Source organism: Podarcis bocagei (genome assembly GCF_964188305.1).
Source record: "Podarcis bocagei genome assembly, chromosome: 18".
Taxonomy (NCBI): domain Eukaryota; kingdom Metazoa; phylum Chordata; class Lepidosauria; order Squamata; family Lacertidae; genus Podarcis; species Podarcis bocagei.
In genome coordinates, this window is record NC_138144.1 from 6,837,538 (window position 1) to 6,850,552 (window position 13,015).

General features: G+C 50.5%; 1 protein-coding gene across 1 annotated transcript; it reads right to left on the reverse strand.

Annotated features, from left to right (window-relative positions):
* Positions 1-5,412: 5,412 nt before the first annotated feature.
* Positions 5,413-10,950, reverse strand: LOC308577524 (potassium voltage-gated channel subfamily V member 2-like). Its single transcript, XM_081177800.1, has 2 exons — positions 9,581-10,950; positions 5,413-7,213 (listed from the first exon to the last, which is right to left on the reverse strand). Exons 1-2 carry the CDS (start codon positions 10,829-10,831, stop codon positions 6,683-6,685), a joined length of 1,782 nt encoding a protein of 593 aa, XP_081033926.1. The 5' UTR covers positions 10,832-10,950; the 3' UTR covers positions 5,413-6,682.
* Positions 10,951-13,015: the final 2,065 nt, after the last annotated feature.

Consider the following 13,015-nt stretch of genomic DNA (forward strand, 5'->3'; position numbering starts at 1 on the left):
GTATGTCCCAGCCAGGAGGAAACAGGAAGTTCTCGACTGGCTGGACGAAACATTCCCCTGCATGGTCACTCTAGGAAAACAAGGAATGTCGTACTTGACTGCTACTTATGTATCACATCCCTCATGTTGCTCAGCATGGGCCGTGTCTCACCATTGGTGGCCCCCATATTAGAAACGCCAGCCAGCGCCTGTTCTCCAGGCCTGTTTTGGCCCCGTCGCCAACCCCTGCATGCAACCTCCATTCTCCCGGGGTTGTAGGGAAAGCCCGCGTTCTGGAATTGAGTGTTGCGTATTCATAAACCTGCCATTGAATGGAATTTCCGTTTTGGGGAGAGGTGAGGGAAGGCGAGGAAGGAGTGGGTGTGTGTAAAGCAAAAAGAAGTTAGTTGGAAAACATGGTCTCAGGCCAAAGGATCTTCTCAATACAGAATGTACTATACTGTAAATATCCAAAGTGTTAATATATATATATGTTTGTGTGTGTGTATATGTACAGATGATGTTGTTTTCAGCTATGTCAGACTCAAAAGAGTAGACCAGCTGAAGCCAATGGAATTAAGCGAGTCACACCCAGATGGGTCTGGGTCTAGAATCATAGAGCTGGAAGGGGTTCCCGTGGTCATCTAGTCTGACCCCGACACGCAGGAATCTCTGCTAAAGAATCCTTGACAGATGGCCACCCAACCTCTGCTTGTTGACAACCGATGGAGGAGAGCCCATCGTTTTCTGAGGGCCTACTCTGAGTAGGATTTAGTTGGCTACAAATACTGGGTGCTCCCTGTACAGAGACACTTGTAAATATTTGTAAAATATTTTGTTATGGCTTTCATTATTATTTTGGCGTGTGCTGTGTTTCATGTGGTACTGTTTTCCTATTAAAGACCAAACAAGACTTTTTCTTCTTCTCTAAATAGTATTCTTGTCTTAAGTGGGGGTTGAGACAGTCGAGAAGGTGATTCACCAAGATTTGTGAAACTGCAAAGGTAAATTAAGATCTAAATCCAAACTGAGGGGTAAGGTAAAGGTAAAGGGACCCCTGACCATTAGGTCCAGTTGTGACCGACTGGGGTTGTGGCGCTCATCTCGCTTTATTGGCCGAGGGAGCCGGCATACAGCTTGACTACGCCGCTTCTGGCGAACCAGAGCAGCGCCCGGAAACGCCGTTTACCTTCTCGCCAGAGCAGTACCTATTTATCTATTTGCACTTTGACGTGCTTTCGAACTGCTAGGTTGGCAGGAGCAGGGACCGAGCAATGGGAGCTCACCCCGTCACGGGGATTCGAACCGCCGACCTTCCGATCGGCAAGTCCTAGGCTCTGTGGTTTAACCCACAGTACCACCCACGTCCCTAAACTGAGGGGTAGTGTATTGGCATTTCAACAGCTGGTGTCCCATGACTGATTTATGGTCTGCCCGGCACTTTTGGTGAGCCCTATTTGCTCACCTAAATAAATTCAAACAGTGCAACAAACCAAAAAATACTGGAAACAGAGAATTGTAAAGTTGGGTGGGGTCACCACAGGTCATCTAGTCCAGCCCCCTGCAATACAGGAAACACAGCTCAAGAAACCCTGACCGCCACCTTCTGAGAACGGTCAGAAAGTTCTCTAGAATCTCCTTTCTCGCAATTTGAACCCATTGGTTTGGGTCTGGCCCTCTGCCGGCACCAGAGAACAAGCTTGCCCCATCTTTCACGCGAAAGCCCTTTAGATATTAGAAGATGGCTTTCTGATCACCTCTTTTGTGATGTTTCCCATTTAGGCTATCAAATTACTGCCACTCAGAGGGGCTTTCAGTGCAAAGAAAGCTGGACAGAAATCAAACCAGAACATTTGTGGGATTTCCATTAAAAAAATATTACGGGGCTTTATTATTATTATTATTATTATTATTATTATTATTATTGTTGTTGTAACTTATTACCCATAGGTCTCCAAGCAGCTAGCAACACATTTTAAAAAATGAACACATTATACCATTAAAAGAAGTCATTCTAAAAACCTTCCGTTAAGAAAAACACCCATAGCAGCCACAGGAGAGCTGAAGATGATTTTTACAACACGGGTTGTGTTGTAAAAATCATCTTCAGCTCTCCTGTGGCTGCTATGGGGAAGTCATCAATCAATCTTTATTCCGGTCCAGAGACCCAACAAATCATTACAAATCAATACACAGTTCATACAGCCTACCTCCAGGTTAAACAAGCATTTTGTTCAGAATATAGGGCTCATTTATTCTTGCAACCACCGATATAAACTTTGCCACTACTAACGTTTTAGCATTTGTCCGGTCTTCCAGTAGGAACCTGACATAGTGAGCCTCTGATTTTCCCAGGAAAGGTACCAGCAAGGGTAATATCAGATCAGTCCTGGCTTGCTCATATTTTGCACAGTGCAACAAACCCCAGGCATGTCTACTCTGAAGTAAGTCCCTCTGGGTTCAGCAGGGCTTACTCCCATGTAAGCGCAGCTGCAATCATTTCAAGTGTATTGTTTTGGAAAACATTCTCCTGAAGAGGATCAACTCCATGCTTGCTTTCTTGAAACCATTGAATTAAATGGGGTTGCTTTCTGAGTAGACCTGCTTTAGGTAGCATTGCTGTGAGCATCTTAAATATAGCCAAAGCAGGGTGGTTGTTGTTTTTGTAAACTGCTTTGTAGGGGCAGTGTAAAAATATTTTAAATAAAATAAAATATATAATAACGCAGGCAGATAAGCAGTGCTGTGAATTTTGCTCCACCCACAATGATTCTTTCTTTTTTAGCAAGACGTTTCTGTATACGCACCGATTGCAAATGAAGCAAAGCTTTTGCAGGCGCTATATATAGTTGGAAATGGGACATGATCATGAGCAGAAATTGCCATGGATGCAGGGGGGGGGGGAAATGAAATCTGGAGGGACCCAAATGTTCTGGCTTCTTATTCCACTCTTGCAGTATAGCCCCTCGAAGACAGTACTGGGGAAGCTTCGCAGAACAAACTGAAGCAGAAAAAAGTGCAATATTCTTGTGACAAGACTACACTGCAGAATTCACCAGCAATAAGTGGTTCTGGAGGGCACACAGTCCCAGCCAACAGTGCAATAAGGTTCGCCACATTTCAAACAGCGAGAATCCGGACAGAAAAGTTGTTGAGCTATGGCGCTGCCAACATGGACTGCCATACGTTCGGATTTCCCCAGAAATTTGACCAATTTGTACCCAGACGCTACTGCAGTATTCTGGATATGTCCGGGAGATTCTGGGCGTATGGCAACTTTAAATAAAACACTTGTTACACAATACATGGGACACGGGTGGCACTGTGGGTTAAACCACAGAGCCTAGGACTTGCCGATCGGAAGGTCGGCAGTTCAAATTCCTGCGACGGGATGAGCTCCCGTTGCTCGGTCCCTGCTCCTGCCAACCTAGCAGTTCAAAAGCATGTCAAAGTGCAAGTAGATAAATAGGTACCACTCCGGCAGGAAGGTAAACGGCGTTTCCGTGCGCTGCTCTGGTTCGCCAGAAGCGTCTTAGTCCTGCTGGCCACATGACCCAGAAGCTGTACACTGGCTCCCTCGGCCAATAAAGCGAGATGAGCGCCACAACCCCAGAGTCGGCCACAACTGGACCTAATGGTCAGGGGTCTCTTTACCTTTACCTTACACAACAATACAAGATTAATTTAGAAGAAATCTTTACAGCAGGAGCAGCAACAGAAAACAGTTAAAAAGAAGGGGGGAGGGCAAGGAGGGAAAAGGAACAATTTTAAGAGAGACAGAAAAGATCCTGGAATTGAACCCAGAGGGTGTGACTCCCCCCGATTCTTCTCCTTCACCTGGGAATTAAAAGATCCTGGCAACCTCATTGTGGTCAGGCTCTACGGCTCAGAAACCCTGACCTGTCGAGACATTTAATCATTTAATCCTAGATTAGCATGCTCGCTCCAGCTTGCTCCCTCTTTCAGCCGATGCAGACTTTAGCTTGCCGCTGCGAAAGTTCCAAAATGTTGATATTATCGAGACCAATCACTTTCCACAGGTTTTCTAGTCTGTTTCAGTGGCTCTCTGGGATGCAGAAGGGCACCAGAATTTCTTGATGGTTTGCATTTAGCGGTGATTCTAAGGTCACACTGTGCGTATCTGGAAAAGTGCCATTTCCAGAACTAACAAAGTGCATATTAAGCGACTAGGTGAAATGGGGTCAGAGGTGGGTCTTGGGGCTGGACGACCCCTGCAAGAGCACATTACCAAAGGGGTGAAATGCCACCATTTACATTTTAACTCCAGGGTTTCCCAAACTTGAGTCCCCAGCTTTTTGTGTGTGTACTACAATTCCCATCATGGGACGCGGGTGGCGCTGTGGGTTAAACCACAGAGCCTAGGACTTGCCGATCAGAAGGTTGGTGGTTCGAATTCATGTGATGGAGTGAGCTCCCGTTGCTCGCTTTATTGGCCGAGGGAGCCGGCGTTCAGCTTCTGGGTCATGTGGCCAGCATGACTAAGCCGCTTCTGGCGAACCAGAGCAGCGCACGGAAACGCCGTTTACCTTCCCGCCGGAGCGGTACCTATTTATCTACTTGCACATTGACGTGGCAGGAGCAGGGACCGAGCAATGGAAGCTCACCCAGTCGCGGGGCTTCGAACCACCGACCTGATCGGCAAGCCCTAGGCTCTGTGGTTTAACCCACAGCGCCACCCGCGTCTTGCATTTTAAGTTAGAGCTTAATAATTATTTCACTATTAATATACTTCTTGTTTTTCACTATTAATATACTTCTTAAAAAAGGGACGCCGGTGGTGCGGTGGTCTAAACCACAGAGCCTAAGACTTGCCGATCAGAAGGTCGGCGGTTCGAATCCCCGCGATGGGGTGAGCTCCCGTTGCTCGGTCCCTGCTCCTGCCAACCTAGCAGTTCGAAAGCGCACCAGCGCAAGGAGATAAATAGGTACCGCTCCAGCGGGAAGGTAAACGGTGTTTCCGTGCGCTGCTCTAGTTCGCCAGAAGCGGCTTAGTCATGCTGGCCACATGACCCAGAAGCTGTACGCCGGCTCCCTCGGCCAATAAAGTGAGATGAGCGCCGCAACCCCAGAGTCGGCCATGACTGGACCTAATGGTCAGGGGTCCCGTTACCTTTACTTTACCCTCACTGTTTGTGATGGAATCATGCGTGACGTATGGGTGCCTCCTTATGAGTCTGGAGGAATTATTTTCGGGTTCTGTGAGTGTATTCCATTGCAGAGGCAAAACCAGGGCCATAGGCAAGCAAGCAAGCCCCTCATCTGCACTGCACATTTTTATTTTCAAATTTCTTATTTATTTGCTTTTCTGATAACCTTCCACATCAACAAAGCATAAACAAAAAAAATGATGCAACAAAGGAAAACCTTTCAAAGAATCAACAAACAAAAAAAATCAAAAAACATTGCTTGACTCTTTCCTTTCTTTCCATGGTTCTTTTGAACCCCATTTTTCCCTCGTGTTTTCTTAGTTCACCCCGTCTATCGCAACCGCTTTTATATACTTTATTTATTTCCTACTCTGCTGAAAATTTTTACCATCCTGCTAGGTAAATTGTTTGTTTATAATACTTTCCCATATATTCCATAAATAGCATCCAGTCCTCTTTCATATCTTTCATCATTTTGTTTTCTTATTCTAGAGGGCACCCCTGCCAACTCTGCATATTCTAACTGTTTAATATGCCAGTCTTCCTTCGCTGGCACTTTATCTGTTTTCCATTTTTGCACTAATAATACGCGGCCGGCCGCTGTAGCATATAGAAACAAATTTCTCTGTTGGAAACTTATGTTGTTAATAACCCCGGCAATAATGCTTCTGGGTTTTTAGCAAAATATTTTTTTAATATTTTTTAAAAGTTCGGTGGCGACACGGGTGGCACTGTGGGTTAAACCACAGAGCCTAGGATCAGAAGGTCGGCGGTTCGAATCCCAGTGATGGGGTGAGCTCCCGTTGCTCGGTCCCTGCTCCTGCCAACCTAGCAGTTTGAAAGCATGTCAAAGTTCAAGTAGATAAATAGGTACCACTCCAGCGGGAAGGTAAATGGCGTTTCCGTGCGCTGCTCTGGTTCGCCAGAAGCGGCTTAGTCATGCTGGTCGCATGACCCGAAAGCTGTACGCCGGCTCCCTCAGCCAATAAAGTGAGATGAGCGCCGCAACCCCAGAGTTGGTCACGACTGGAACTAATGGTCAGGGGTCCCTTTACCTTTACTTTAAAAGTTCGGTATAAATCGTTTCCCAATAATTTTGAATTACTTGTGTTATTGGGTTGTTGTTTTTATTCTGATGGTATATGTTGTGATCTATTCTGTGAGACCTCCGGGTATAGGACAGTATATAAACTCAGTATATAAGAAGAAGAAGAAGAAGAGTTTGGATTTGATATCCCGCTTTATCACTACCCTAAGGAGTCTCAAAGCGGCTCACATTCTCCTTTCCCTTCCTCCCCCACAACAAACCCTCTGTGAGGTGAGTGGGGCTGAGAGACTTCAGAGAAGTGTGACTGGCCCAAGGTCACCCAGCAGCTGCAGGTGGAGGAGCGGGGAATCGAACCCGGTTCACCAGATTACGAGTCCACCGCTCTTAACCACTACACGTCACTGGCTCTAATAATAATAAATAAATGTGGCCCTTTGCAAACGAAGCATACCCTTCTAAAAAGACCACAAAGCTCTGCCTGCTTCTTCTACTGGCTCCCTCGCCTGGCGTGAGAGGGCGGCCGCGGTGACGGCTGAGGGGTGGGCCGCCCTGACGGTGGCGCAAGGTGGGTGTTGAGAGCTTCTGGGTGGGCATGGTGAGCCTGCGGTTGGGGAGCGAGGTGGTGTGAGCAGTGGACGGGAGAATGGGGCATTTGGGGGTGAGGGTGCCCCGTCTGGTGGGTGACGGGGTGTCCCTGATGGACGGGATGGTACCCGTGGCGGGCATGGGCCTGATGCGAAGCTTGCTGGCCGGGGATGATGTACTCAGCGCAGCAGCACTCGGTGAACTTCCTCCAGGCTCTGGCCTTGAGGTTGAGTTTCCGCGAGAGCTTGAGCGACAGGGTGGTCTCGTTCTCGTGGGACTTCAGCTTGGCGTAGTAGTCGGAGAACTTGTTGTAGAGGATGGAGATGGGCATCCCGTTCAAGATGATGCCAAAGGAGATGCAGCCAAAGGCCACCAGGCGCCCCAGAAATGTGTCCGGAACGGTGTCCCCGTAGCCCACCGTAGAGAGGCTGACCTAGAGAGGAGGAAGAGAATGACACAGAACCGAAACAGGATTGGGCCTCGTTTGCAAGCAGTGAAGATGCACGCCTGCCTTGCGGCTCATCGAGAGCATGCCAGAAAGTCCCCGGATTCCTGCATTGCGAGATGGTACCCTTGGGGACGTAGGTGGCGCTGTGGGTTAAACCACAGAGCCTAGGACTTGCCAATCAGAAGGTCGGCGGTTCGAATCCCTGCGACGGCGTGAGCTCCTGTTGCTCTGTCCCAGTTCCTGCCAACCTAGCAGTTCGAAAGCACACTGGTACAAGTAGATAAATAGGTACCGCTTCGGCGGGAAGGTAAACAGTGTTTCTGTGCGCTGCTCTGGTTCGCCAAGAAGCGGCTTAGTCATGCTGGCCACAAGACCCGGAAACTGTTCTCCGGCTCCCTCGGCCAATAAAGCGAGATGAGAGCCGCAACCCCAGAGTCGTTCGCAACTGGACCTAATGGTCAGGGGTCCCTTTACCTTTTCCTTTACCCTTGGGGGTCCGTTCCAAGCCTGCAATTCTATGAGACAATGCACCCAAATCAGCTTGGCTTGTTCCCTGCCATCTCGTGCCCTAAGCACCCAGTGAGCTAAGTCTTTTTATGCCCACACCACTAGGTAAAGGTAAAGGAGCCCTGGGGTTGTGGCGCCCATCTCGCTTTCAGGCCAAGGGAGCCAGCGTTTGTCTGCAGACAGCTTTCCTGGTCATGTGGCAAGCAGGGCTAAACCACTTCTGGCGCAACGGGACACCATGACGGAAACCAGAGCCCACAGAAACGCTGTTTACCTTCCCGCCGGAGTGGTACCTATTTATCTACTTGCACTTTGACGTGCTATCGAACTGCTAGGTTGGCAGGAGCTGGGACAGAGCAATGGGAGCTCACCCCGTTTGTGGACTCGAACTGCTGATCTTCCGATTGGCAAGCCCAACAGGCTCAGTGGTTTAGACCACAGCGCCACCTGCATCCCTAGACCCGTTTTGCTCAGCATCCCTTAAGCACCAAGCAGATTGCTGTGGTCTGCAGGAGGCAGGGGCATAGCGTGTGTTGCCTGTGCCCGGGGCAAGGCTGGGTGGGCTTATGGTCTGATTCCACACGATTAAATCAGGAGCAGGGGGAGGTTGAGACGGGTGGGCAAGGGCTACTCATCCACCACCTGATTGACCCATGTCAAAGGTGACCCACAGGCTTAGGGTGTCAGGGACTGGTAGGATGCAGAGGAATGCTGGGAGGAGTCAGCTGGGATCCCACAAGGGAAGAAGCTTCAGAGCCTGGGGATTGGGGGTGGGACAGCAATGAGCGGTCAGAGAAGACTGTGAGGAGGTTTGGAATCTGAAGAGGCAACAGGGTTTAGTGAGCTGGAAGAGTCTGCGACAGAGATAAGTCCAAAATCAGAGGCAGAAGCTGAAGCAGGGGAGGAGGGAGGCCAAGAAGCAGAGAAGAGTCAACCTGGTGAAAAGACACAGGTCTCTCTCCCTCCTCCTTTGTGTCCCAGAACCAGCAGAGGCATGAAGAGAGAGGAGCAAAGACAGGCACGCAGGCGCAGTCTCCAATTGCTTGGGGGGGGGGAAACCCTGGAGAGGAGGAGACTGACAGCTGGGGGGGAGGCAGGGACCTTTAGCCTTGGCAACTGCTTCATGGAGGCAAGACCTACCAGGGATGAGTTGCTGTGCTCATTAGGCCTGACACTCTTTATTGCTAACAAAGAGTTAACTCCAGCCTGCTCGGTGTGATTTATTGCTGGCTCGCTCCTGTCGCGGGGTCTGTTTCACCAGGGCGTTATCCACAGGGGGCGCACTGTTAAAGCAGCACCCGGCAGGGTTGGACCCCGTGACCATCGGCTGACGCCACCCAGTGACTGGCAGCGGGGCGTAGTTTGGGGAAAACGGCCAAACCGGAACCCCCCAAAAGAAGAAGAAGAAGAAGAATAAATTTTATTTATATCCCGCCCTCCCCAGAGCTCAGGGCAGCTAACAACAATAAAATAGTACAACATTCTAAAAACATTTCATTATAAAAATTAATTAAAATCAAATTGATGGCAACCATTGGGCTAGAGTCCTGTGAAGATTGCCAAAGGAGGGGGTCAGACTGTGCCTTGGCCAAAGGCCTGGTGGAACAGCTCTGTCTTGCAGGCCCTGCGGAAAGATGTCAAGTCCCGCAGGGCCCTAGTCGCTTGTGACAGAGCGTTCCACCAAGTTGGGGCCACAGCCGAAAAAGCCCTGGCCCTAGTTGAGGCCAGCCTAATCTCTCTGTGGCCTGGGACCTTCAGGATGTTTTTATTTGAAGACCATAAGTTCCTCTGTGGGAATGGAGGTTCCTCACCTGTGGAACAGGTAACCAGAGGCACTCTACTCACCGCTGCCCACCACCAGGCGCTGGGGATGCTGGTGAAGTTGGTGCCGGGGACATCGTGCTCCACGGAGTGCATCAGCGCCGAGAAGGTGAAGACGCCCATGGCGATGAAGAGGAGGAGGCAGCAGACCTGCTGGTAGCACTGGCGGATGGTGAAGCCGAAAGCCCGCAGGCCCGTGGAGTGGCGCGCCAGCTTGAGGATGCGGAAGATGCGCATGAGCTTGATGAGCTTGAGGACCTTCCCCAGCTTCCCGACGCTGCGCATCTTGTGCAACTCCTCGTGGTATTCTGTGTCTCCCTCGCCCAGGTTCTCAAAGAGGAGCTGGATGTAGAAAGGGAGGATGGAGACCAGGTCGATGGCGCTGAAGGCCGCCCGCAGGAACTGCTGGCAAGAGGAGGCGGAGATGAGCCTCATCAGGTACTCCAGGGTGAAGAAGATGGCGCAGACGGTCTCCACGCGCTCCATGCACTTCTTGCTGGTCTTGTGCTGCATCTCCTCCACCGTGCTGAGCGTCATGCCCACGATGGAGACCAGCACGCAGACGCTGGACATGATGGCAATGATCTTGGCCGGGATGGAAGAGAACGGGTTCTCCACCAGGTTCCAGATGGCCTTCCGGAACGTGCCCAGGAACATGCCCTCGAAGTTCACCTCACTCTCCAGCGGCTCCAGCTCCGCTTCCAGCTCCCGTTGGACCTTCAGGTATTCGGCCATCTCGTCCTGCTTCTCCTCAAAGAGGATCCGGCAGCACCTTTGGGCGTACTTCATGTGGACCCCCCAGTACTCGATCTCCTCCACAAAGTTGGCCGGGCAGAGTTCCTGCATGATCCACATGACGCCGCTGCGGTAGAAGTGGAAGACGTAGTGGAAGATGAGGGGGTCGCGGTCGAAGAAGTATTCGTTCCTCGGGACCGAGTAGTCGTCACAGAGCTGCAGCTTCTTCATGGGGTCGGTGGCGACGGCCAGCTGGCCGATCCTGGTGACGGGGTACCTGGCGGCCACTTTGCACGCGATCTGGAAGCATTTCCCGCCCACGTTGAGGTTCAGGAAGTAGCGGTTCCTGCGGGGAGGGATGCTCTGGCGTTCCTGGGCCCTGTCGGCCACGTTGTGCATTGACCCCCATTGCTTGACCAGCCTTTCCTGAGCGAAGGGGATGTAGACTTCTTCCTCTTCAGGAGTCAGGCAGCATTTCTTGTAGTCGCCGATTTTCAAGTTGGCCGAAAGGCTGGACCGCCTGTTTATAGGCTTCCTCATCGCTGTTGAGTGGTGCTTACAGACTGGCGTCTCCCGGCTGCTAGGAGAAGCCCATTTCGGGGGCTCCCCGGTCCTGCTCCCATTCAACGAGTGCTTGGGTCAAACGCCTCCGAACAGCTACTGTGTGTGCACAGTGTGGCTTAACCCCCTGAGCGTTCCCCCCCCCCAGCTGCTTCTGCGACAGAGATGCTGGGTGTATCTGGAAGAAGCTATGCCCAAGCTTCTTAAAACGTTAATAAGCTTATGGGGTTAACCTTTCAAGTTAAGAAGCTATTTTTGGAAGCCGGGTCTTCCTTTGATTTATCGGACGCTCCCATCTCCCACGATGGGCACTCTATCCTTTAAGTGCTTTTGATCCTTAAAAAATTCCAGTACATAAAACCTGCCCCCCAACCTGTTGGACTTTAAAGCCAGGTGTGGAGAAGCTCTTGCTCTCTGCAAACTTTTTCTGCATGGGGCCGGTCCACTGTCCTTCAGACCTTGTGCAGGGCCGGACTATATTTTGAAAAAAATATATGAGCGGATTCCTATGCCCCACAAATAACCCAAAGATGCATTTTAAATAAAAGCACACATTCTGCTCATGTAAAAACACGCTGATTTCCGGACCATCCGCGGGCTGGATTTAGAAGGCGATTGGGCCGGATCCGGCCCCCTGGCCTTAGTTTGCCTACCCATGCTCTAGATCAGCCTTTCTCAACCTGTGGGTCCCCAAATGTCGTTGAACTACAACTCCCTTCACCCCTAGCTAGCAAGGCCAGAGCTCAGGGATGATGGGAGTTGTAGTCCAACAACATCCGGGGACCCACAGGTTGAGAACCGCTGCTGTAGATGCAACTTCTCCCTGGCCATTCGCCATGCTAGCTGGAGCTCATGGGAGTTGTATTTCAACAGCACAGAGGCTTCTGCTGCCTGCCTTCCATCAATCAATCAATCAATCAATCAATCAATCAATCAATCCAGGAAGGGGCAGCAGTATGACAGCTGTCAGGTTTCAGGGTTCTGCCCAACAAGTCACAATAGTTATTTGCGACTTCCAGTACTATAGAGTTGGAAGGGAACCCAAGGGTCATCCAGTCTAACTCCCTTCAACGCAGGAAGCTCCTGCAGCCAATGGGAAGCTGTGCACGTCTCCTCCGTGCTGGAAGGAGCACTGGAAATGGCGTCTGCGCATGTGTGCGTGTGCGCTCCGCCCCACCGCGGCGTCTGTGGGACCGTGGACTGGCCCAAGCCACAAAAACTTTGCAGACCCTGATGTAAAATACGCAGGGATTTATGGTATGCAAAATGAACCACAGAAAGAGAAGAACGGAATAATAATAATAATAATAATAATAATAATAATAATAATAATAATAATAATAATAATAATAATTTATTATTTATACCCCACCCATCTGGCTGAGTTTCCCCAGCCACTCTGGGCGGCTCCCAATCAAATGTTAAAAACAGTACAGCGTTCAATATTAAAAACTTCCCTAAACAGGGCTGCCTTCAGATGTCTTTTAAAGATAGGATAGCTGCTTATTTCCTTCACATCTGAAGGGAGGGCGTTCCACAGGGTGGGCACCACTACCGAGAAGGCCCTCTTTCTGGTTCCCTGTAACCTCACTTCTCGCAATGAGGGAACCGCCAGAAGGCCGTCGGCGCTGGACCTCAGTGTCCGGACAGAGCGATGGGGGTGGAGATACTCCTTCAGGTCTACTGGGCCGAGGCCATTTAGGGCTTTAAAGGTCAGCACCAACACTTTGAATTGTGCTCGGAAACGTACTGGGAGCCAATGCAGATCTCTCAGGTCTGGTGTTATGTGGTCCCGGCAGCCACTCCCAGTTTCCGGGTCACCTTCAAAGGTAGCCCCACGTAGAGCACATTGCAGTACTCCAAGCAGGAGATAACCAGAGCATGCACCACTCTGGAGAGACAGTTTGCGGGCAGGGAGGGTCTCACCCTGCATACCAGATGGAGCTGGTAGACAGCTGCCCTGGATACAGAATTGACCTGCGCCTCCATGGACAGCTGCGAGTCCAAAATGACTCCCAAGCTGCGCACCTGGTCCTTCAGGGGCACAGTTACCCCATTCAGGACCAGGGAGTCCCCCACATCTGCCCGCCTCCTGTCCCCCCAAAACAGTACTTCTGTCTTGTCAGGATTCAACCTCAATCTGTTAGCCGCCATCCATCCTCC

What these genes read in the sequence shown, in the direction of transcription:
- LOC308577524 (XM_081177800.1), bottom strand. Translation starts at nt 10,831, where the DNA reads ATGAGGAAGCCTATAAACAGGCGGTCCAGCCTTTCGGCCAACTTGAAA. An exon ending in GCGCCTGGTGGTGGGCAGCG is followed by an intron (nt 7,214 to 9,580) that starts GTGAGTAGAGTG and finishes CCTCCTCTCTAG; the next exon opens with GTCAGCCTCTCTACGGTGGG.